The sequence below is a fragment of the Labeo rohita genome, chromosome 5, assembly GCF_022985175.1.
Source record: "Labeo rohita strain BAU-BD-2019 chromosome 5, IGBB_LRoh.1.0, whole genome shotgun sequence".
Taxonomy (NCBI): domain Eukaryota; kingdom Metazoa; phylum Chordata; class Actinopteri; order Cypriniformes; family Cyprinidae; genus Labeo; species Labeo rohita.
Window position 1 is genome coordinate 44,611,049 of NC_066873.1, and position 27,841 is coordinate 44,638,889.

Here is a 27,841-nt window from a genome sequence, read left to right on the forward strand (position 1 = left end):
GCACCTTAGAGGTTACTGCCTAGTAAAGAGCTAAAATACAAAATTTTAGTACATTTTATTTCTGACAGTGTTATCAAAAAAAAAAAAAAATAAATAATAAAATAAAAAAAATGAAATGTTTAAAACACATGACTTTCAAATATAATGTTAAGTAAGTATAATTACTGATTTTATTCTTTTAATAATTTAAAAGATCAGTTTAGTTTAGAGGTATAGGTATCGGTATTGATATTGATGATACTTGGCTTGAAAATATCGGTATCGGATCGAAAATAAAATACGAGGTATCGCCCATCCCTAGTTAGAACATTTAAGAAAAACCGAAAGTGGACGGTCGATTCTGACAAGTACAATAAAAACGATATATAAAAATAACAGAAATAAATATATATAATTTTAAAGATCATTCTAAAATTTTAAATATAAAAACAATAACATCCAGTCAGAATCCGTCCTGCCTTAAAGAGCGTGATTGGAAAGGAACAAAACAGACTTATAAGAAACTTATAAGAAATATAACTTTTTGGAACTCGTATATACTTGTATACTGGTCCCGATACACTTCCTGCTTCTTTTTTTTTTTTTTTTTTTAACTTTACACAAACATCCCAAAATATACAACCAACATAACATTTGACTGGATGAAAATGTTACATTAGCACCTTTAAGATGTATTTGTATATGTGAAATTAAAAAAAAAAAAAAAAAAAAAAAAAAAAAAAGAGTGCTATTTTTTTTTTGCAAATCCCTAAAGAAAACTGATGGGAAAATACATCTTGAACTCTCACAAAACGTAATGAAGAACAAAATAAACAAACAAATACATACACTAGCTGCTTGTATTATCAGCAGTACTGCTGTAGACTATTAGTAGGTTGTACGCTTTGAGTCGTTGCGAACCGGCCATTAGATGTCACCAAATCCACATTAATGACTGTTTTCATTGCCCTCAGCTGGTCTATATGCATAACTGCATAAAGCAGGTGTTTACTTAAGTAACTTTACACAAGATATAATAATCTCACATGTACACACTATGAAGTATATGAGTAACGCAGGAAACTATAAAACGATGTGCAGTGTGTTTTCATCTGAAACTCAGAAATATGTTTACAACTTACAGCTCAGTAAGATTACAGCACATGATCAGAGGCAGTAAAACAGTTACAATAATTTAACACTTCCTACTTCCTGACAGAATTTTCCTCATTTTTATAAAATACACGCTGGAACAAAAATACTGTAGGAACCTTTATTAGGGATCTCAGTTGGAATAATCCAATATCGAGTGCCATTTATTCATGCATTGATTAATTACAATTTGGAAAAATAAGTAATAATAAAAATACAAAGTTTGAATAAGATGCTCTGAGATTGAGCAGGATTTTTTTTTGTCATATGCTGCCATATACAGTTGGATTGTCTTTGTAATACATGTAAGTTTATGTAAACCGTAAGTTGATTTTATTTTTTATATGTATATTTTTAAAAGACATTTTCATACTTATAATAGAATGCATTAAATAAATGTAAGTTTATGTAAACTGTAAGTTGATTTGGATAAAAAAAAGGCATTTTCCTACTTTCAACAGTATGCATTATCGTTGATTTAACTTGCATACTCAATATATCACACACAGGTGAGTGTTGTCACTGTACTGGTATTTATCAGATCTGACTAAATGACTTTTAGCAAGATAGATAGATGCATGTCTAAGTACAGTTTCTTAGTATTTAGTAGGAATAATGAGCCTATTTAATACATAACGTGATGAAACAAGGGTGTTGTGATGCTCTCGACATTAGAGGAATGTGATGGGAGGGGCCAGCAGATTCCATCCTTTCCATTGATAGATATATTACTATATAAGAGACGATCACACTCTCAAAGGGTAACATTTGGTCGAGTCTCATTGCTGGAGTCACAGGACTTTCACAATGCGGTGTCTGCTTTCAGCTTATCTTCTGCCACTGATTCTGCATTCATGCACCGGTGCAGGTGAGTCCGGTACATTCATTCATCATCTGCCTACTCAATGATGCTGCAATGGTGCTTAATGCATCACATATGCGTTCAAATTCAATTTCATTTAAAAACTCTAAAAGTTTTTCAGTGTTTTGCAGGTAAAACCAACTGATCATAAATCAATAAGGGCATCTAGCTCTGATCAGATTAAACTTACTGAATGACTTTAGATCTAGATTAAATGTATTAGTATTCATTTATAACGAATGTGCATCATTTAAAGGTGAACGGACTGACTCAAGCGGTTATAATTACAAATCTTTCTAGTTCAAAAAGCTGCTGAGTCTATATTTCCTTTATGCACACTGTCAGTGATTCATATCTGAAATTAGTTTTTTTTTTAAATAGAAATAATGACAGGTAATTTCAGTAAAAATGACCTCGAGCTTTTCAAAAGTAGCCTACACAATGGAAAAACGCATGATGCATTTTAACGTTTTTTTATCTTTATTTATTTGTTTAACAAATAAGAATTTTATTTAGACCCAAAAAATAAAGATGATCCAACTTTTCATACTCAAAACATGTATTTGACTTTATTCATACAATGTCTGTTGTAATTCGCACATAAAACTCGCATATAGCTTACCTAGGCAGACTGTCAGAGAGTTATTAATCTTGTAAATTTAGAAGAACCTTCAGTGTCATCTTACGCACGGAGCTCGAACCCTAAAAACGTCCGTCAGGGAAAAAAAATAAATCCTGCGCACTGCCTCTTTTTCTGGAGGAAGGAGGAAGCAGCATCTTTCTTTCTGCTCAAGGACACTCGGTCTGTTCCCTGTCCCTTTTGTAGGACGAGCTCCTAAAATCCAGAGTGTTTGCCAACGTAACGCGCTCGATAAAGCTCTGAAGCGCCATCATTCGTGACTAGAGCTGCACCTGCATTCAGTCTGCCGATCACACGATGACTTTCTGTAGAAATGTTCGGTGCGCGATCTGTTCAGGTTCGTCACGTGCAACCGACTTTGTCCTTTGGCGCCCTTTGTACACCAAACGTCATAAGTTTTAAAGACCTTTCAAAACGCCAATGATATGTAAATGAACGCTAAAGTGATAAATAATTACAGCATTTGGTTTTCAGTTGCAAAGTTTTCCAGCAGAGCACTGTTTCTATGGTTACCCCTAAAAAAAAGAGGAACGTGATTTCCATTTACCGCCAGATGAAAATAGGCGGGACTGAATTTGTCATGTTTTGTTATTTAAAGGTCTGAAAAATAACAAAAGAATAAATAACTAGGCTACATTGTTTGTTCCATTTTTAGACTCAAAGTACTGAGCAGCGTACTGTTGCTGTTGCGTTTATTTACTGCCGAGTGTTGTAAACTTGTTTATACTGAAACGTTTGAAAAGCTAGTTGAAACATATAAAAATAGTACACTCTGAGGACCGCTAAATGAACAATAGTGATCAATAATGAGTGTTTTTGCTTTTTTTTAGGTTACCTCCAAAAAAGATGAACGTAATTTATGTCTATTTACGCCACGTGAAAATAAACGGGTTGAATTTGTCATGTTTTGTTGTTATTTAAAGGTATGAAAAACAACAAAAGGATAAATAAATACATTCGATTTTCGGACGGGCAACGTACAGTTGCTATGGTTACCTCTAAACAAACGCAATTTCTGTTCACAATCGTTTCCCGCCAAGTGTAAATCTAAACTTGTCTTGTAAAGTGACAAATATTTGCAGTATTTATGCTTCCTTTTTTAGACATGAAGTGTATGAGCAATGTATTGTTACTATGGTTACCTCCAAAAAAAGAGGAACGTGAGTTCTGTGTTTACCGCCACGTGAAAATAGGCGGGTCGAAATTGTCATGTTTTGTTGTTATTTAAAAAAATGAAAAAAAAAAAACAAAACAACAAAATGGATAAATAATTATAGTATGTATGATTAGATTATCAGAAGCAAACTACGCGCAAGGTACTGTTGCTATGGTTACCTCTAAAGACAAACGCGAGTTCTGTTCAGGATCGTTTATTTACCGCCAAGTGTAAATTCACGTTTTAAACTTGTCTTGTTTATACTGAATTGTTTGAAAAGCTAGTCGAAGCAGGCTATATAAAAATAGTACACTTTGAGTGTTTTTGCTTTTTTCTTAGACTTAAAGTACTGGAGCAACGTACTTGTATTACTGTCTATATACCGGCAGAAAATAGGTGGGATTGAATTTGTCATGTTTTGTTGTTATTTAAAGGTATGAAAAACAACAAAGGGCTAAATAATTACAGTATTTATGACTTGATTTTTGGACGCAAAGTACTGAGCAGTGTACTGTTGCTACGGTTACCTCTAAAAACAAACGCGATTTCTGTTCGCGATCGGCAAGTGTAAATTCGCGTTCTAACCTTGCCTTGTTTTGTGGTTACTAAAGAGTTTTAAAAACTAGCTTCAAAAATACACTTTGGGAAAGGCTAAATGAACAATAAACTGATAAGTAATTCTTTTTTTTTTTTTTTTAGATGCAATGCTATTTCTGTTCCCGGGAGGTTATTATAAATAGGAGGCCTGATCTTGTCTTTTTTTTTTTTTTTTTGGTTATTGAAACAATTGAAAGCCTGTTGAAACATACAACAAATGATAGAACCTAAACTTTCATGATTGACAGATTAATTCCAGCAGTGCCAAAACGTATTTAGACAATGAAGTCACACATAAAAATGTCTCAGTGTTAGATAACAAAATATCAAAGCAAGTGTCAATTAATGTAAATAATTGATGTAAATGACTAGCTTAAAGACATTAAAATATAATCTCCTGGTTTCATGTTACATTCACTTAGATGTAAACACTGACACATTCAGTGTAAAGCTGCTTTGACATGATTAATTAATGTGATTAAAACTTTGAAAATGATGACGTTAGCGAACAGGAATCATGCAGCATTTGATTGATATCATTTCTAATGCAATGACATTCAGACATTTTTAAGTGACTTAAGCATCCAAATATACTTTCTAATGCAGCTGTATGTGAATGAAACGCTTTATGCCTGCATAAAAGAGCGTGTGTAGAACATACAATGACTTTAATCTTCATATCAGCATTGCTAGTAACTGATTATCTAATAGTGATCGGTAATGCACTCAAGAGGTTAAAGAAAGCTCGGCAGCTTCACTGCTGATTCCTTGTGCCCTTGATCAACACACTTGCTGTATCACAGCTTGAGTCCCTCTGGTGAAACCTGGAGGTGGAGTGAACTGTAAATGACTTTTAATTAAAGCATCTGCTAAATGGCAGCTAACTAAATTAAAGGTCAATAAACGTCAATATGGTTTATAAATGGCACCTTAAGTGGTACTAATGAAGCCAGTGGGAATATTTACATGCTGCACTAAAGAACTGCATAATGACCAGTGTTGGGAAGGTTACTTTGGAAATGTAATAGGTTACAGATTACAAGTTACTTGATTTAAAATGTAATAAGTAGTGTAACTTTTCAATTACTTTATTAAAGTAATGTAACTTATTACTTTTAATTACTTTTTGATTACTTTTCTAAATTTCAAATTTTTTCAACTGTTAATCATTTTGAAACATTTAAACCAGGCAGAGGTAACCTTACAGTAGCACTCAACACTGATTACTGTCAGACTTTCAAAATCCTTTATCACTTGAATTAAGATTATAATAAGTAAGGGATAATATACATCTTTATTTTGCGATAACAATTGTCTGAATGTACATTATCCCACTTATTACTCAGCTGCTTGATAGATTATTAGATGTTTCGTGTCAAAATTATTAGACATGAAACACTGATCTGAGTTGAAATATTTGAACACAAAGCTTCCATGAAGAAATCAGTTGCAAGCAAATGGCAGGTTCAAACTAGATATTTTAGGGATACAGTGCAGTCATACCAGTTTTCTTACACAACATTTCACCACATAAATAATTAAGTAGTAGTACTAGTTTGTTAGTTATCTTATAATCCATTACAATGTACAAAAAAAAAAAAAAAAAAAATGGCAGCAGCTGCGTTTGTATGAAACAATAGAGCAAGTCCACGATACCAGGATGACAGAATTAAGAAATTGTACACATAATATTGAATTAAGCTTTAATATTTTATTAGCTAACAAAACGCAAAGCTTTCGCCAAGAAAAATCATATAAATCATAAAAGCATATAGCACTGACTTTTTTTTTTACTTATATTTTTGGGCTTTTTATGCCTTTTATTGTGATAGGACAGTAGAGAGATGACAGGAAAGAGCTGGGAGGAGAGAGAGAAGCTGGATCGGCAAAGGATCTCGAGTGGGAATTGAACTCGGGTCACCGTGAGCGCAGTTGTGCTATATGTCATAACAAGATCATAATATAAATAACATCATAACAAGAAATAGCTATGATACTGGGTTTGAAATCAAATGTTTGCATAGTTATGACAGAAAACACTAGCATCTAACAATGCCTTGGAAAAAACAATCTTAAAAAATAAAGTTTATGCATAAACCCAAATAGGAAATAAAACAGTTATCGAATAAGCATGTGTCCTGTTCTGTGTCCTAAACTCCTGAAACACTGGTGTCTCATTTTAGAGCAGTCAATGCAATTTAAAAGAAGTCAGTTAAATCTGTAAGTGGGGGTGGGTATGTGAAAAAATTCAGATGTAATCCCTTTTGTAATCACTGGCATTTTTCAAAAGTATCTGTAATTTAATTACATATTTTTTCTTATTTTTTTACAATTACATTTATTTTGTAATTAAATTACGTAATTCCGTTACATGTAATTAGTTACTCCCCAACACTGATAATGACATGCTGAAATACTGGCTCAACCTAATTAAGAAAGACAGAAAATGTGACACAAACCTCACTGTCTACATAGGCAGCTCCCTTCTTAGTGCAATTTCGGTTAGCAAGTTACTAACATGTTTCTAGCATGGTTAACAATTTACTAGCATGTTGCTACCATGTTTCCAGCATAATTAGCATATTGCTAGCATGTTTCTAGCATGATTAACAAGTTACTAGCATGTTGCTAGTATGTTTTAAACATGATTAGCAAGTTACTAGCATGGTTAACAAGTTACTAGTATGTTGCAAGCATGTTTTCAGCATAATTAGCATATTGCTAGCATGTTTCTAGCATGGTTAACAAGTTACTAGCATGTTGCTACCATGTTTTCAGCATAATTAGCATATTGCTAGCATGTTTCTAGCATGATTAACAAATTACTAGCATGTTGCTATCATGTTTTGAACATGATTAGCAAGTTACTAGCATGGTTAACAAGTTACTAGTATGTTGCAAGCATGTTTCTAGCATAATTAGCATATTGCTAGCATGTTTCTAGCATGATTAACAAGTTACTAGCATGTTGCTAGCATGTTTTAAACATGATTAGCAAGTTACTAACATGTTTCTAGCATGGTTAACAAATTACTAGTATGTTGCAAGCATAATTAGCATATTGCTAGCATGTTTCTAGCATGATTAACAAGTTACTAGCATGTTGCTACCATGTTTTCAGCATAATTAGCATATTGCTAGCATGTTTCTAGCATGATTAACAAATTACTAGCATGTTGCTATCATGTTTTGAACATGATTAGCAAGTTACTAGCATGGTTAACAAGTTACTAGTATGTTGCAAGCATGTTTCTAGCATAATTAGCATATTGCTAACATGTTTCTAGCATGATTAACAAGTTACTAGCATGTTGCTAGCATGTTTTAAACATGATTAGCAAGTTACTAACATGTTTCTAGCATGGTTAACAAGTTACTAGCATGTTGCTAACATGTTTCTAACATGATTAACATGTTGCTAGTATGTTTCTTACATGAATAGGAAGTTACTAGCATGTTTCTAACATGAGTAGCATGTTGTTGGCATATTTACAACATGATTAGCATATTGCTAGCATGTTTCTAGCATAATTAACAAGTTACTAGCATGTTGCTACCATGTTTTGAGCATGATTAGCAAGTTACTAGCATGTTGCTAGCATGTTTCTAGCATGAATAGAAAGTTATTACCATGTTCCTAACATAAGCAAGTTACTAGCATATTGCTAGCATGTTGTTAGCATTATTAGCATGTTATTAGCATGATGGTTTAGAGCTTGCACAGTTAAAGGTCTAGAAGGAGTTATAGTTAATAGTTTTAGTCTCAAAATATTAATAATAATAAAAATAATAACTATGTTTAAGTCAGATTTCAGTAAGTTTCAGTGGTTTTCTCAAGCCAGCGTAATTAAACGCACACTTGCCTTCTTTTCATTCATTTATTGGCTGATTGACTTGTTTTGCATCTAGTAAATGAATAAATTCAAACTGAGAAAACAAAAAGTAGTGTTATTTATTCATATTTCCAGGTTTTGGAATGTATGAAAGGTAGTAAATATGAGGTAAACCTCAGCAAATGTGTTAAACAGCTGCCTAAACACACCTATGTTGTATAGTATTGTTGTATAAATGTGTATTTATTTCTGCACAGAAACTCTCTTTCTGTGTCTAAGCAGATTCCCGTGTTCATACGATATGTATCGCAAACGCACTGATTGTGTGACTCGTAGCAGATTATGTTTCACGCCAGGATTTGTTTTGGTTTATGTGCATGACACTGTATTTTCTTTGCTTTGTCTTTTGTGTTGTTGTTCAGCCACGGTGTTGAGTCTGTGGCTCTTTGAGATATTACTGTGAACCACTGTGACACTTTGTTTCTCGTGCCGCTCTAAAGATCAAAGTCTGTTTGTTAATTCATATCAGTCAACAGGCAGGTATTGTTCTCCACTGATGTGCGCACAGGACTCGATGCGGTTAATGATAACTGAGACCGATACATACCTTTATAACACCTGCTCATTTAAAGCCAAATTACTTCTTATTGATCAACAGACACAATCTTTGATCTACGTTTACAGTATGCTCACAAGCAATCAAAGCATGAATGTTTGCACTAGTGTCGCCCACTTTTTCAGCAGCATTGGTTCTAGAAGTATTTTTCCATTCTTTTCTTCAATTTTCTTATCTACCTTATTCTTCTGGTTTATTAGCCACTGTAGGGAAATAACCAGAATAACAACAACATGCACTAAACGGTAAAACTGTTTGCACTGCAAACCAGTGTGTTCATTATTAAGATAAAACATTAAAAAATTACACAGTAAGACACACCTTTGCAATATCAAGCAGCAAAACGAGCTGTTTTGTACAGATAAAAACAGCTGGATGCGGATGAGACCAGAAGCCAGACCCATAAAATTTACAAATGGCCAAGAATTTACAAAAGTGCTACAAGGAGAATCATGACAGTACAAACTGTGATTTGAAGCATTTGAAGCAAAAATTTGAAAATTGGACAAAAAGATGAAGAACTACAACCCTACTGCAAATGACACCATCAAATAGAGAAATCTAAAACTATTCAAAGTTGTTGATTGTATCATTAGGAACAATATATTTTAAGTTTATTACAAAAAATGTATACAAAAATTTATGCACTCAATTTGCAGTGCTTTACAGGAGTGGGCGGAGCTCTTTTGGCACAATTTGCACAATGTGACTCTGAATGGTGGAATTTTCTGTAAAGAACCATGGGTAATGTAGTTTTTTTTTACCACATAATGCGCCTTTAAACACAATTTTTTTAAACTAAGTTAAAAAGTATATACCATTGTTTAACAACCGATCTAAAAGTAGGTATTGTTAAAATGCTTTTTTTTTTTTTTTTTTTTTTTAATTTACTTAGGTTATTTACTTGTATTAATTGTGACCTTTTAATTCATATCTTCTAATGCAGTATGTTTAGGCTTGGTTGGGGAGAGACTGAAACTGTAAAAAGCATATAACTTTTTGATTTATAAATACTTGGTAGTTATTGAGAATAAAAAATAAAATGAAGAATAAAAAATAAAAAAGAATAAAAAAAATTAAAAGAATTAAAAAACATTTATTTATTATTTTTATTGATTTAACTTATTTAATATCTTCTAAGGCAGTCCATTTCTTCTTGAAAAAACAAATCACTTGTTCTTGATAATAGAAATAATAAAAAGTAGAGGAGAAAAAAATCAAACGCAAATGAAAAAATTACATTTGTGTCAAATCAACCAAATTTTAAAAAGTTTCCTGGCTTACATATATATATTAGACAGGTGACCCTGTATTATATATTATTGTATTATATTAGACAGGTAACCCACATTTGGTTTTTGACCACTGAAAATGTGTACATTTCAATGATTTACTGCTGGAGCCATATTGAAATTCCAGTATCTCTGAAACTGAACCATACAGGGCCTTAAAAATAAAGACGCCAAAAGGAAAGTTTGTTTAGACCCAATATCTAGAAGACTATTAAGATATCTTTAATGCTTTAATGAGTTACAGGCATGCAAACTTTGGAGAAAAAACATAAAAAGTGCTGTTTCCCCATTTTTGAACGGTCACCATTGGCAAATAATGCAACAAAGATTGATAAAGTCAACAGACCTACCAATCTCATCCAACATGATGCTGCTGCCATCTTTCTAAAGTCATTTTTAACCCCGTGTAATTTGGCTCTGAATCTCAGGTGAAAATTGTCATTTTGAACTCCCTCTACAAAATAGTGGATTACTCAGTAAATACTGATCAATGACAAGTAATATTTTGGCTATCATCATTATACATGCCTATCTTTCTTCAAAAAAAAATCACTGGGGACCCCTGGTTGAGTTGCCATGGAATGACCCGTTTATTCATTCATTCATTTTCCTGATTTATTGAATGATTGGACCTTTTATTTAATATCTTCTTAGGGAGTCTGTTTCCAGTTGGTTGGGGAGGGACTGAAACTGTCTCTGTACAAATAATAATGCGTCATAAGAAAAAAATCTACTTCCCTATGGAGAAAACAAATATAGTTTTTACTTTCAGAACCGACTGTTGCACTTACGTTCATCCTAAGATGCTTCTGTGAGGGAAATGATATCATGTGCATTCTGGGTAAAGGCAGCACACAATGAGGAAGGATGGCCGGTTCACACGTCCTGCTGTTTTGATCACAGCCTTGCGCTGATCACCTCACGTTCCTGGCTTTGTGCTCCAGACGGCTCATGGGGAGAAGCTGGGGGTTTTCATCTGGCTCTGGAGACGGCAGGTCTGTGTCAGGTGGATGCTTTGACTTTCGTGCCGTCCTTTGTGAGGCCGATTATCATGTGCCCGCAGAAGGAAACGGCATCGCAGATGAGGTTTAAAGACCTGCCCGCGGTGCCATTTCTCTGCCACTTCCTGAGAAAAAAACGTTCACATCCAGCACCCGGATTTCAAAGTGTGGGACTGAGCTTAGAAATAACAAATGAGGCGACCCGACCCATTCGTTTCAATGGCGTGCGTGTTTTTCATAAATATTGGAGTTCAGAGATTAAGTCAAAATATATGTGAGGTGGAGACATGTGTCTCCATTGTGAAATATTAATAAAATAAGAGTCGTCTATGTGAGATAGCAGAGACAGATAGAGCGCCGGACCCTCGACTCGTGTCTGTCCAGCTAACGAACAATAGAAAAGCAATTCCTGTGTATTACAGGCATTTGAATGGCAGAGAATAACAGCTAATGATGGAGACGTGGGAACAATACTTTGTTTGTGACAGAGCAAAACAAAACAAGCGAACAATCGGGGAAGAGTTTAATAAACATGAAATGATAAATATGATTGACAAGTGGCTAAAAACAAGTTTGATGCCAAAGCCATGAACTATTAAGCTTGACGAGGTCAATCCAAGTGTGAACAATGAAATACTAATGCACTTATAAAGAAATATAATCAAACTAATAATTTAAAGGGTGAAATGTGGCTGTACACTTAGTGTACACTTAGTACAATTAGTAATATGCACTGCTTAGAACTTCATTTGGACGACTTTAAAGGCGATTTTCTCAATATTTTGATTTTTTTTTTTTTTGCGATTCCAGATTTTCAAATAGTTGTATCTTGGCCAAATATTCTCATATCCTAACAAACCATACATCAATGGAAAGCTTATTTATTCACGATGGATAAATCTCAATTTCAAAAAATTCACCTTTATGACTGGTTTTGTGGACACAATTTATTATTAAATATTTGTGACTATTTATTTTATTTAAATAATAATATTTTCAAAATGCATTTATTCAAATGATGATATGCATTTGCATTTAAAACACATCCAGTTTATATTACTACTACAGAAACCGGTTTTATTTATGCATGATTGACAAATATGCAACACATTAAGTTTGAGTTTATTATAAAACTATGAAATGCAAATGAAATGGAAATTTTAAATGCATTTTATATATGTATAAAAATTTTTTGATTCATAGATAAATACGTAAAGAAATGGTGAAAATGAGACAAATTTGTAAAAATATTTTAATATCTAGAATTATATTTTTTAATATTTAGAATTGTATTCTTTGTTACATAAACATTGTTCATGTAATTATTTTATTCATTCAAATGTATTTATTTATAGCTGCTTGGTAGTTCTTGAGAATAATAATGTATAACAATAATAAAAAAACATTTATTTATTTATTTATTTATTTTTTATTATTATTGATTTAACCTGTTATTTAATATCTTCTAAGGCAGTCCATTTCTGATTGATAGTTCTTGAGAATTTTTTTTTCTTGATAATAAAAATAATAAAGAGAGAGAGCAAGAGAAAAAAACAATTGGGTCAATTCATGTCAAATCAACCAAATTTTAAAAACTTCCTCGCCTTTATATTTTTTATGTTACACAGGTGTCCCTCATCTGGTTTTTGACAAATGTCTACATTTGAACGGTTTGCTCCTGGAGCCATATTGAAATTTCAATATCTCTCGAACTGAACTACATGGGGCCCTAAAAATGAAGATGCCAAAAGGAAAGTTTGTTAATACCCAATATCTAAAAGGCCATTAAGATATCTGTAATACTTCTTAAGTTACAGGCATGCAAACATTGGAGAAAAAACTTAAAAACATGCAAATTGGCATTTAAATTGGCATTTAAAAACAAGAGTCAAATGCATTAAATCTGATCATTATCCAGTTTATTACATCACTCACAAAACACATGCAGAAGGAAGTGTTGTGCTGAAAATGACGCCTACTGTTATTCTTTCCTTAAAAAAATGCTTTGTCATCATTGTCAAAAGCAAGATCATGCAAACTCATTCTGAGTAAGAGGGCAACGAGATGTCATCAAATCAGTTTATGAAAGAATAAGTTCTTTGCGGAAGAGAAATATCACTTGCATTACACAAGAAATGACCTTCCTTGTCTGTCTGAAGTGTGTTTAAACCTTCCTTTCTCTTTAAAGATGTCTGGCCAGCTTCATATCCAGTCGTTTTAGATCTCAGCAATGTCTCAAACGTGCATCAGTAACTGCAACTGAAAGTCAAAGATCTCAATACGAATTCACACAATTCTCATAAAATGATCAAACCTGCTCCACGTACATTTTGCAGCTTTGCGACTCATTGCGAGTCATTTCAGAAGAATCATCTAAGACTCAAATGGAAAACAAATGAGACCCGAGTGCAATTTCCAAGCAATAACATTTGGGTCATCAGTGACATTTCTCTTTAATTCCTAAAATAACAGGATCTGGAAAGGAGATGTAGGGTCACGAAATTCAGAATAATTTCTTAGAGACGTCTCCAGAGACACTTCAAAACATCCCGTTAGTTATTTCTGTTAAGAATATGAAGATAGTTTTGTCATTATCAACAATTTCCACAACAATGGTCTGTGCTCATTGTGAACGGCAGGGAGAGGTTTTCCTGTGGGACGAGTCAATAGAATGAAGTCATTAGAATTAATAACTTGTTTAATACACTAGCGGTCAATCGTTTGGAATAATTACTTTTTAAAACGTTTTTGAAAGAAATCTCATCTGCTCACCAAGGCTGCATTTATTTGATCAAAAATACAGTAAAAACTGTAAAACTAAAATATTATTACAATTTAAAATAACTGTTTTCCACATCAATATATTGTAAAACATAATTTATTTCTGTGATTCAGTACTGAATTTTCAGCATCATTACTCCAGTCTTCAATGTCACATGATCCTTCAGAAATCATTCTAATATGCCGCTTTGGTGTTTAATTACTATCACTTATTATTTGAGTTCAGTTATTACATTGCATATATGTTTCTTTGTAACACTGAAAGTAATTTCAGTCACTTTTAATCAATTTAAAGTGTTATTATTCTTTTTATTTTTCTTACAACAAACTTTCGAATGGTAGTCTATCTGAAGGATCATGTGACACTGGAGTAATGATGCTGAAAATTCAGCATTGCATCACTGGAATAAATTACATTTTAACATACATTCATACAGAAAACAGTGCTTTTGATTTGGAATAATATTTCACAATTTTACAGTTTTTACTGTATTTTTAATCAAATAATTAAAGCCTTGGAGAGCAGAAGAGACTTCTTTCAAAAAAAAAGTTTTTTTTTTTAATCTCGCTTCCAAATTTTGACCAGTGGTATAATATCCCAGAATTCCCTTTAAGATCTAGTGTGAATATTGATTAACAAAAGATGCATGAATTTGCTGAAAATCAAGCATTAATGCGAAATGATCTAAATAAAGCATCTCATCTTTTATACTCATACAGACTGGTGCTACCAGACGCAAGTGAGCTGTGATTCCCACTGTAAAGGTAAGTTGAGTCTCTGTGCAATTTCTGTCTCTTTATGCACCACTCATTTAGACAATCTAAACTAAATCTAACATCACTTCTCCATGTTGCTCTAAGGACCAGATCAATGGAGTAAAGTCAATGCAGACTGTGGGAAAAACAGACAGTCACCAATCAACATAGTGACGAAGAAAACCAAACTGGACGAGCGACTGACGCCTTTCAAATTCACCGGCTATCAGAGCGTATTCGACAGCACCATGAAGAACAACGGCCACTCGGGTAAGAGTCCATTCAATGGACAGTGAATGCCGTCAGAATGAGAGTCCAAACAGCTGATAAAAACATCACAATAACTGATGGACTGGAGTGGTGTGAATTACTTTGGGATTATTGTGATGATTTTATCAGTTGTTTGGACTCTCATGTTGACAGCACCCATTCACTGCAAAGGATCCATTGGTGAGCAAGTGACGGAATGAGACATTTATACAAATCTGAAGAAGAAACAAACTGGTCTGTGAGATTCAGGACTGTAATACTGTGTTTTCCATCTCATCTCAGTTCAGGTCAGTATACCCATCACAGCCACAGTGTCTGGAGGAAACCTGGAAGAAACGTACAAGGCCGTGCAGTTTCACCTCCACTGGGGCACCGACGGAGGTCCTGGATCTGAACACACCATTGATGGAGAGCAGTATCCCATGGAAGTACGTCCAACACCATTTTAATGAAAACATTATATCACTGCATCATATTCACTTGTTTCTTACTCATTTTGTGCTGCTGATTCCAAAAATAGTGTCTGTTTTGCTTAATGTCATCACAATTTCTCATTAAATATGATGCATTTTGAAGCATTTTTGTGTTCGACAACAATTTTTAAGGTGAGGGAGTCTTGTATTCTCCCTTAATCAGCAAAAGAATCTGCCACAAAGTCATGAATTGGAGCCAGATTACAATTATTTGCTCAATTCTCAGCCCATTTTCACATGCATGAAATAATTTTATGCCTAATAATGATTTCAGCGTTGAAAGAAAATGTAAACATGAGGCATGTTTTCCGCTTCATCTGTGAGTGCTTTACTGTATGCAAACAGTGACAGAAAATAATATTTTGCTTATTATAAGAATTATAATTAATAATATATTATATATAATTTATAAAATAAAAAATATAATGAAAATAAAATCTCAGTTCATTCATGAATGAATAAATGTAAATGAATGAAAAATAAAATCTACAGATTTAATGCAATTTAAAAATAATGTTTAATGTAATCATAAAATCTGTAATCTAATTATTACAGATTTTATGTGTAAAGTACACATTTTGTGAAGAAAAAAATTATTTTGCTTATTTTGTAAAGTTATTCGACATTAAATGGATTATTTGAACATACCTTTTCAAGTTGAAGAATGCAGAATGCAAGTGAAATAATTTTTAAACGCTTCCTTTTTTTATATATATATATATATTTTTTTAGAATTATAATTAATAATATATTCTGTATAATTTATAAAATAAAAAACAATAATGAAAATAAAATCTCATTCATGAATAAATAAATGTAAATTAATGAACAAAAAAAAAATGTATAGAAATGTTTTATTGACATTTTTGCTATATTTATTATTTTTCAGCAATGTATCAGATTCACTGTGTGAAGAACTTCTTAGTTTAATATAAAAAATGTATTGTTATATATTTTACTCTCACAGCTGCATATTGTGCACATGAAACAAAGATACAACAGACTTGAAGATGCTCTCAGAGATCCTTCAGGAGTCGCGGTGCTGGGATTCTTCTATGAGGTGTGGAACATTTCTGCTTTAAAATCAAGAGTTTGTTCGGTTTGCTCAGAAATTATTTTAAATATATATATTGAAAAACCACAAATAAAATCACTTCTATCTGGCAGGAGTCAAGCAGCTCAAACAGGAAGTATGATCTCTTCACACACGGCCTGCGCAGCATCCAGAATACAAGTAAGAAAACAGCCTCAAACTGAACAATGTTTCAGGGATATCTCATATGTGACATGCTGTTGATTAGCACAGACAACCATTTTGACTTTGATATATTATGTGCATTTTTGAAACCTGTATATTAAACAAATTGAATAATCTCAAATTTTCCACTGTGAATGCATTTTTTGTTTGTCTGCATTCATCAAAAACACGCTAATCAAGATAAATAGATGCTGGAATATTCCCTTCAGAGTGTGTTCAACTAGTTTGCATTGTGTCAGTTTAATGTTCTAGACTAGTCTAACTTCCTGAAGAGAAAAACACTGACGCTTTCATAACATCGATCTGTTTGTTTGAGCGACGTGACATGCCAAATTATGACTCAACCAATGACGTGAGCCTGAGGGACAATAGGACTATCTGGAAACAACCTTTATTACCTTTATTTTTATATTTTTGTTCCGCTTGGTGCTGTTAGTAGCAAAGAAATTACACACTTTTAACTTTTTTTAAATGTATTTCTTTTAAAATTATTTTAATAATAAAAAAACATACAGTATATGCCATTGTCTTCCCTGAATAACATCTAGGGAAGAGGATTCATTTGTTAATTTGATTAATTTGTTAATATTGTTTTTTTTAATTTATATGTTTTTTTTTTTTTTTAAATAAAGCTAATGATAATTACTGCAGACTAACTCTAAACACGAAAGGATACTTTATGCATTTCTAGAAATATTCTAGAAATTTCTAGAATCAATTTTATGCATTATGCATACTATTGTTTAAAAGCTAAAACTTTCTATTCATCAAAAAATTCTCAAAAAATAAATGGTATCACAGTTTCCGCAAAAAACATTGGATTGGATTAGCAGTGTTTTCAACATTGCTAATAGTCAGAAATGTTTGTTGAGCAGCAAATCAGCATATTAGAATGATTTCTAAAGGATCATGCGACACTCAAAATTCAGATTTGATCATAGAAATCAATTACATTTTATCATGTAGTCACCTAGAAAACAGCTATTTTAAATTGTAAAAATATTTCACAATTTTCACTGTATTTATGATCATATAAATACAGCCTTGGTGAGCAGAAGAGACATTCTTTAACAAATCTGTGAACACATTCATGCGCTCACATCACACAGCTGTCTGAATGACTCATTTTTCATTTGCACAGATGGAAACACGACGCTTCGTAAGGTCTCTCTGAATCAACTCATTCCGCCTGAATCCAACATGACTAACTATTACCGGTACGACGGATCACTAACCACACCGGGTTGCACAGAGGCTGTGGTGTGGACGGTGTTTGAAAACCCCATTCCCCTCGACAGAGAACAGGTACGATTGATGCTGCCTTCACACCATTATCCTAAATGCAAATAACTGTAGTCATGTTTAAACTCAGAGATCATTTTGATTCTGGAGTTTCCAAGTTGAACGGGCCATAAACTTTAAACATGATGGAGGAGAGAATGTTTTATTCGTTTAAATGCAATGCTATGTCTTGCCGTTATATTTATGTATATAAATAACCATTTTATGCACATTGCATGTATTTAAGATGAAAACAACAATTGTGACCCTGGACCACAAAACCAGTCATGAGGGTCAGATTTTTTGAAATTGAGATTTATACATCAAAATCTAAAATCTGATGGTGCAAAAAATAATAATAATAATAATAAAATCAAAAATAAATTAAAAATACTGTTAAAGTTGTCCAAATGAAGGTCTTAGCAATGCATATTACTAATAAAAAATTATGTTTTGATATATTTATGGTAGGAAATTTATAAAATATCTTCATGGAACATGATCTTTACTTAAGATCCTAATGATTTTTGGCATAAAAGAAAAATCGATAATTTTGATGCATACAATGTATTTTTGGCTATTGCTACAAATATACCCGTGATACTTAAGACTGGTTTTGCAGTCCAGGGTCACAATTATTTGAACAAAACTTCAGAATCTTGGTGCCTGTGCACTTTTTTTGTTTTTTATTTTATTTATTTATTTTTTGGCATTGGCATTTTTCCATTCATTTTTCCCATAGGGATTTTTAAAAAGTCTTTGTCACAGACTTTTTTGGAAGCAAAAAAGCATTTTATTATTTTAGAAAATTATTATTTGAAATTATTTGAAAAAACAACAACAACAACAAAGAACTACAATCCCATGAAGCAAATAAGAAACAGAAAAATATAAAGTTGTTATTCATATATATTTTTTTATTGAAGTAGTAGTATAGTTTTTAATTCATATTTTGAAAAAGTTTTTTTTTTTAATATATTTTCTGCTTTCACTTGTACTGCTTTTATTAAATGTTTTAGAAATTTTGTTGTGTGCTTTTGTCATTTTTATTACATTAAAAAAAAATCCATATAGTTTTCATTCATTCTTATTTCAGTTTTAGTTCATGAAAATGAGAAATAGCTGAAAAAATATATATATATTTTTTTTTTTTCATTTTATTTCAGATAATGTTTATTTTGTTTCTATTTTTTTGTAGTTTTAGCTAACTCTGTTTTTTTTAAATGTTCAAATAACATCTTTTTTTATTATGTTATGTTTTTATTAGTTAGCTGTATTTTTTACAATTATTTTTTACTTAATCAAAATAACCCAACTGCAGTTTGATTCTAAAGACTCTAAAGAGTTGTTTTAGCACAATGGACTACTTGCACAACTACTTCTGCGTTCTACTTGTTACGGCTCGGGCGTTTCCGGAAAGCGTTCGGCGCACCTACATACAGACAGTTTCTCACGAGGACGCGAATTATTATTATATTTTAGGGCTGGCATTTCTTTATATAAACATATGAATCATTTTCAACCTGCTGAAAGGTTACTATAAATATATTTCCCTTCAGTATGTGCATTCTAACCTGCTGCATTCTCATGAACTGCATTTTTCTTTTACTGATCATAATTCATACCTGATGAATTTGCTGTTATATGGTTTAACTTCAATTGCGATTTTTGCTTTTATTTGTAGCGAAACCATGGCTAATTTGTTTGTGTGCATTGGCGCTCTTATTCCGATCCCCTACTGCTTATTCCATTGATTAAAATGGCTGAATGAATGTGCGGTAACAATGTTAAACATTTAAATAATTTCTAACATTCTGAAGTCATATTTTGGCATTAGACTACATACAGTGAAATGATGACAGAATAGGACACAGAATAGTGACTAACATATTTAATACTGATAAATAAAGGTTTATTCATCAGATCTCACAAACTGCAGCGTCACGATTAGGCCATTATAGAGCACTGACACCCTGTGGTGAACAATCACCTACGATTACCAGCCACCGCTTTCTCAAATCGGTTTATGTTGTATTAAATCTTCACGTTCTGTTGAGTTTGGAAAATTCTGTACTCAGTAATCATCAGAATATGTCTTCTCCTGTCTCTGAAAATTTGCGAATTTAAAATCATCCCACAAAATCAAATTTTATTAGGCGTTTAAGTCAACTAGATGATTACAGCGTATTGAAAATGTACATAACCAGAAATAACTGAGCTGTACGATTTTGTGCAAGTAGTTCATTTGCTTGTTTTGATTTGTTTTATTTTGCAGAATCATGGGTAATGTAGTTTTTCCATCAGGAATTCCACTGTTAAATACGATTCTTTAAAAGATAAGTTGAAATAATGCTTCAGCAAAAGCATATACCATTGAATAACAACCTTCACGGTAAAAAACAAAACATTTTGTTAAGTCCACTTAAAATCATATGTTACCCTGCTGCCTTAAAAGTTTAAGTTCAATCAACTCAAATAAGTTTAGTCAACTTAAAATGTTAAGTTGTACTAAGTGACAACTTAGATATTTGAGTTGACTTAAACAATTTGGTTTGTTAAACTTAAAAGCTGGGTAAGTTACTCGGCTGCCTTAAAATTTTGAATATTTGAATTTTGAATATTTGAGATATTTGAGTTGAATCAACTAAAATATCTACGCTGTCACTTACAATTTAACATTTCAAGTTGACTAAGCGTTTTTGAGTTGTTTAAAATGTTAAACAAAATTTCAAAACTTTTTAAAATTTTGAATTTAAAATTCGGGTAAAAAAATTATTTTAAGTTGACTCAACAATTTGTTTTTTTACAATGTTGTAGCTTTACAATAGGTCTGTTTTAAGTTATCATTAAAAAAAATTCCTTTATGGAGAAAATAAATGGGGTTTTTACTTCCAAAACCAACCATTAGCTCTACTATGACTTATTAAATGAGCACTTAAAGGGCCAGCTCTCCCAAAAATGAACTTCCTGTCACCTTTTTGAACCTGCATGATCATTATGTGTCTCCAAACAGCTTCGGGCCTTTTCCACCCTGAAGTTCCATGATGGGAAACCAATGGTGGGAACGTTCAGACCCGTTCAGCCGCGTAACGGACGTGTGGTTTACCGATCCAGCAGCGCAGCGATCGCCGCCAGCGCCGTCCTGATTCTGGCCTCCATCTGCGCAGCGTTCGGCCTGTCCCGTCCAAACTAGTGCAAGACTGACTCGTTACCGGCACACAATCGACACAATGAGTTCTCATCCAATCAACGGACCAACAGAATACAACCACAAACGAGACGTTTCTACAGGACACTAGAGTAGTTAGTGTAGAAATCTGTCGACTGCATGACCAGTAGACGTGTGTTCATAGCTATCAATAGGAGCTGGACTAAAGCTGCTCGAACCCTCTGTGAAGGTCTGGCAGGGAATAAATGCATGACCTTTATCTGTTATAGACACCTGCCAAAACACACACACCGGCTATATTTACAGAGGCTTTCATGTGCTGGACATGTACATTAATAACACACACAACGATGATCAGCACTCTACTGGTGAAAGGTCACAGAGGTCAAGGGTGAAAAGGTCACAGAGCGCGAGAACAGATCAGAATGAAACGCAGATATAGCAAACACACAAATACACACATTAATTGTGTTGACACTTTCATGGTGTGTTTCACACCAAATTCAATCAAAAAGGGAATCGAGTTATTTAATTAAGAATCGAGAATTTTATTTGACATATGTAGGTGTATATATAAGCATATACACTGTATGATATTATTTATAATAATTTAGACATTTATTTATATATGTACTGCTGCTGCTCAAATCTGGGATCAGTAAGACTTGTAATGGTTTTTAAAGAAGATTCTTATGCTGCATTTATTTGATCAAAAATACAAAAAAACAGCAATACTGCAAAATGTTTTTTACAATATAAAACAATGGTTTTTATTTGAATATACTTTAAAATATAATTTATTGCTGTGTTGCAATGCTGAATTTTCATCAGCAGTTACTCCAGTCTTAAGTGTCACATGATCCTTCAGAAATCATTCTAATATGCTGAATAAATGAATACTTTTATTCACCCAGGATGTGTTAAATTAATAAAAAGTGATAGCATAGATTTACATTGTTAGAAAATATTTATATTTTGAATAAATGCTGTTCTTTTTAACTTGTTATTCATCACAGGTTTCAAAAGAAAAAATATTTGGCAGCACAACTGTTTCCAACATTGATCATTTTAATAATAAATCAGCATATTAGAATGATTTCTGAAGGATCATGTGACACTTAAGACTGGAGTAACAGCTGATGAAAATTCAGCCTTGCGTCACAAGAATAAATTATATTTTAAAGTATATTAAAATAAAACCCATTGTTTTATATTGTAACAACATTTTGCAATATTACTGTTTTTTTCTATATTTTTGATCAAATAAATGCACCTTTGATGAGCATAAGACACTTCTTTAAAAAACATTACAAGTCTTACTGATCCCAAACTTTGAGCGGCAGTATAAAAATGAGCCGAGTGAGTGAACTAAAGAAAAAAAAAAAAAGGGGGAACCAAGTGCATTGGCATTTCTAAGTTTAACCCAGACATGCATTGCTTCATAGACACATAAAAACCTTTGCTAGTCAGTAAAGACAGTCAAAATGAAAGTGATGAGTTCTCTGTGACGAGAAATTAACTACAATTTCACAACACTTACAGGCTGTGGCATGATATTTACACACATCTGGACTTGCTGTAGACGTCTGAAGTCATGCATCTTGCGTACAAACGTATACTGTATATCAGTGAGTTTTAGTTTGAGTCTGTTGTGAGGACACATGATTTGTGTTTTATAAACTTTGAGGGTCTCAGGCGCACTAAACGTGATGCATTGATGCTCTCGCTGGAGAAAATGAATATGAAGATTAGTATTTGCTGTAAGGGCCGTTCAGACTCAACAAACAGGGAAACGTGCAACTTCTGTACTGCTGACGCACATCGATATTATCTTTATATGTTTATCATTTTTCTACACATGTATGTATGTTTGTTTATCTAAGCGCTGTTGTTTATGTGTATTATTGTTCAAACCATTAATGATTTTGACCTCCAGACACTGAAATCAAGAACGAAGCATCTCTGAACCAACAACCTCCATCTCCTGCCTGTGCATAATGATGTTTAATCTTCATTAACGTTGAAAATGTCAGTTTTGACAAGCTGTCAGAATGCACTGATGATGATATTATGATGATGTAACTGCTAATGATATAGTGAATGCATTCCAGTATACTAATAAACGGCTGCATTTCATTTTTAAATCATGCATTCTTTCATTATTTAGATTTTCAGAAAACCTAAAAGCATTTCCAAGTGATTAAATCAAAGTAAGGCTCTACTGACTGCCAATGTATAACAATTTCCCCATATAGTCCCTATTATTTCAGTCAATCTGATTTTTTTTTACATATTTTTTATATTAACAGAGTCAAAATAATTGTCCATAATGCATAGTTGCTGTCCATATAGGTGAAGTCCGTATTGAAATTGTTTTTAATAACTGAAAAATAAAATAAAATATCTAAAAATACCTGAAAACTAGAAATGTTTCCATGGCAACAAATTGAAGCACAAAAATATGGAGTCCAAAGAAAAATAGGGAAAAAAGGTAATTCTTTCTCTCAAATTCTGAGAAAAAGGTGAGAATTGCAAGACATAGATTTAAAATTGCAAGAAAAAAATAAAATAAATAAATAATAAAATGAAGTAAAATAAAATAAAATAAAATAAAATAAAATAAAATATCAGAAGCAAAAAAAAAAAAAAAAAAAAAAAAAAAAATCATAAAAAGGTAATTCTTTCTCCCAGATTCTGAGAATAAAGTCAGAATTGCATGATATATAGATTTAAAATTGCAAGAAAAATAATAATAAATAATAATAAAATAACATAAAATATCAGAAAAAAAAAAAAAAAAAAAAAAAAAAAAAAAAAAAATCATAAAAAGGTAATTCTCACAAATTCTGAGAAAAAGGTCACTATATAGATTTAATGTTGCAAAAAAATAACTAAAAATAATAAAATAAAATAAAAATGAAAAAAATCTGAATTCCAAGATAAAAATTCACAAACACCAAGTTTACTTGTTTTACTAAAATTGAAATGAAAGCAAGCTACTGTATATGAAAATAAAAATATCAAAAATGACAAACGCACATAACGTAAATTTACTAAAACTTCAACTTTAAAACTGAAACGAAAACTGAACATAAAAAACAAACTAATACTAAAATAACACTGTTCTGCAGAAAAAACAATGATTTTAAATTTAACATAACAAATGTATAAATATTTTGTAAAATAAAAATAAGAAAATTACCTGGAACATTTCTTAAGATGGAAATATAATTCACCCTCAGCTCTTTGATAAGGCAGTGTAATGGCATTACAACTCGATCAGATGTTACAATCAAGTATAGTACTAAGCAGTCAGACAGCTATGGAGTACAAATATATGCATTATATTAATGTAAAGCAATTGCACCTCTAATCACACAAAACTCCTCACCCATAATGACAGCATACAGTGAGATCAGATTCTCATAAGGCAGAGGTCGGTGATCTCCATCTGTCTGCTGTTATCAGTGTCTCTGAGGTGAGATTTAATTGCTTGTGTCTCACATTCCAACATAAACGAGCTTCATTTCGTCAGTCGGTGACACATATCAACATCTAATCCATTTATAATTAACTCTGCAGTCTGAACCTGACAATTCACCGATTCTGCAAGGACTGACTCAGGAATCACATTAGAAAGAGTTTTTTTTTCACCCAAAAAGAGGAAAAGAGATTAAAAATTACTATTTTTTTAATTATAAAAATTAATAAAATCATGTCTTGTGGACACAATATATATTATACATATTTTATTTATTTTGTTGATTTTTTTTATTTTCAAAAAATATATTTTAAAGCATTTATTTCAATAAATGTAGAACTGGAAAAACTATGTAAAAGGTAATTAACTACGTAAAAGGCAATTATTTCTCCCAAATTCTGAGAAAAAAGGCAGAATTGCAAGATATATAGATTTTATATTTATATTTTATAATAATAAAATTATATATATAAGAATTTCAAAAAATATATTTATGTTTTTTTTTTTTTAAGTCTCTTTGCAGTAACACTGTTGGTGGTCTTTCTGGTTGTGAATTTGTCTCTTTGCTAAAGGTTTACTTTCTACTATTTACTTTAAGGAATCTTCTGTGTTTAATGTAAGTGCAGCTCCATCAACACAATTTATAGCATAATGTCTATTACCAATGAAAACAAACATTATAAATGCAACAAATGTCAAAATATACAGATTGGAAAGTGCAATTACAAGATTTAAACATTACACGTTAACATGAGACTCAAAGCTGTAATCCAATATTTCACCCACTGTCATGACTATGCAAATCTGCTAAACCAGTGAGTTCAACCTAGAGAGACTGATCTGTTCACATTCCTGTCCATCTCAGTGCCTACAGCTAAACACATACATTCACCCATGAGCATATACATGACTTGCTCATGGGCACTTAGTTCTGTAAATATATTTTTCCCACCTGAACTGTAAATGCCATGTAAATAATCATCATATACTGTAAGGGACCAAGGTTTGGTTAATGCAAAGAGCATCTTTCTCCATTCACGCCATTCAGAAATGGCCATGCATTCATGCCAAATCATTTGTGCAAAATTGGCCATGCATTCATTTTCGTGCATGCATGAAAAACATTTTTTAAGCATTTAAATAAAAGTATATCTTTATATTACACGTTTGACGAATGCACAATTTTCAGGGCTCTGATGTAAATAATCATCAGTCAGTAGTGAAGGGTTTGAGACTAAAAGATGGAGTGTGTTTTAGAAAAAAATACTATTTTAATTCAATGTCTTACTTCCTGTTTCTTTGTAATTCGGCTATTTGTGAAATTTACTGGCAATTTCTGTTTGAAAAAAAAAAAAACATTTTAAAGTAAATACTAAATCTTTTTTTCTTTTTTTCCAGTTTATTTCAGTATTACTTTGGTAATTATTTGTGAAATATACAAGTATTTTTTTTTTATTATTATTTTTTAACAAGTTTTAATAATTATTTGCAATTTGTCAGTGAAAACCAATGTTTTTTTTAGTGTATTTTAGTCTTTCTACTTTAAAATCTTACACTGATTTCAATGTTTGGCATTTGTCATATTTTTAGAGTAATTTACAATTTCTGAGAGAAAAATGTTTCAAAATAAATCCTATTGCACTTTTTTCAATGTATTTCAGTCTAATTCACATTTTCACGATGAACTGTTACTTACAAATTTTTTTGTAATTATTAGCAAAATTTACAAGCAATTTCTGAGTGAAATTGTTTTAAAATAAATCCAGTTATTTAAGTGCATTTTAGTCTTTCTATACTTACAAATCTCACTTTAAATTCAGCGTGTCACATAAATTCTTTGTAATTATTTGTGTAATTTAATAGCAAGAATTGTTTCAAAATATCCTACACAATTTTTTTCCCTGTGTATTTCAGTCTTTCTAACTCAAATATTTCCTTTTTTTGTAATTATTTGCAAAATTTACACACCATTTCTGAATGAAGATTGTTTATAAATGAAGATTGTTTATAATTCATAAAGCTTTTTTCCCAGTGTATTACAGTTTTTTATTATTCACATTTTTTAAATCAAATTCAAATGTCACTTGTAAATTTATTTAAGTGTTTGCGGAATTTACAAGCAATTTTTGAGTGGAAATTGTTTTGAAAACAATCCCATTTTTATTTCAGTGTATGTCAGCTTTTTTATACTTAAAAATTTCACGTTGAATTCAAAGTGTTACTTGCCATTTCTTAGTAACTGCGAGTAAATTTCACTCAAAAATACAAAGAAACAACAAACAACATTGAATTCTAAGCTAAACTTTGAAGCAAAAGACTAAAATAGGATTTTCTTGTAAAAAAAAATGCATATTTACAACTTAATTTACAACAAATATCACAGAAATTGATAACAAATTAAATGAACAAATGTCTTTCTTACTGCTTTCTTAAAATGGAAAATGTAACGTAAAAAACACACTTCATTTTAAGACTTAAAAAAAAAAAAATGAAAGAGCTTTGCAAAATCAAACCAGCTGATGTGGATTTCTCTTACAATTTCACTTGCGTCAGTGTTCAGGTCTCATGGACTCGCTGAACCTAAAGAACGCTTCTTTTCACATTATTGCACGCTTAAGTCAAAGAGAAGACTCTGGCCTTTAAGGAGCCCTATCACATTAGAGGTCTGACGTATTTTGGACCTTCCTCGGGTCTGGAAGTCTCCTAAGAGAGCGCTCGCCTCTCCTGGGATCTTCTTCCTTTCATTCTCCTCAATCAAAAGCCTTTTTGTCATGGATAGAACAGAAAGACAGGAAGAACTTCAGAGCACAAAGGCTTGTGGTGAAACAGAGACGGCCTTTCGGTCCGCCGTGGTCTCAGTGGAGCGGATGAAGCATATATGATGGACGTGTAATGCATGTAAAGGTGACCTTTGACATGCTCATATGATCAAACAAATTCCAGGTTCTCATTTGTGACTTGCTGACCAACCTCCTCTCAAACAAAGATGTCCATTTTCTCCAAGAAGAAAACCAAAATACCATCAATCTTCTCATCAGATAATAGCGAAACACACCGACTAAACCAGGAGTGATTGGGAACGGAGGAATTCACGGGAAAGATGCAATCTGCCGGACTGATGTGGGAGAAAACTCATTTAGCAACGTTTTCGGCTTCTTAATGAGTTGTTAATTAGTCTTTTTGGACTTGTTTTGGAATAGTCAACCAAAATGTAATTGTCCTCAGGCCATCCAAGATAAAGATG

General features: G+C 32.2%; 1 protein-coding gene across 1 annotated transcript; it reads left to right on the forward strand.

Annotated features, from left to right (window-relative positions):
• The first annotated feature begins 1,863 nt into the window (after positions 1-1,863).
• On the forward strand, positions 1,864-23,029 carry ca4a (carbonic anhydrase IV a). Its single transcript, XM_051110158.1, has 8 exons — positions 1,864-1,999; positions 14,630-14,674; positions 14,771-14,935; positions 15,218-15,363; positions 16,376-16,468; positions 16,576-16,642; positions 17,808-17,971; positions 20,961-23,029. The coding sequence occupies exons 1-8, from the start codon at positions 1,939-1,941 to the stop codon at positions 21,138-21,140; spliced, it is 921 nt and encodes a 306-aa protein (XP_050966115.1). The 5' UTR covers positions 1,864-1,938; the 3' UTR covers positions 21,141-23,029.
• The last annotated feature ends 4,812 nt before the right edge of the window (positions 23,030-27,841 follow it).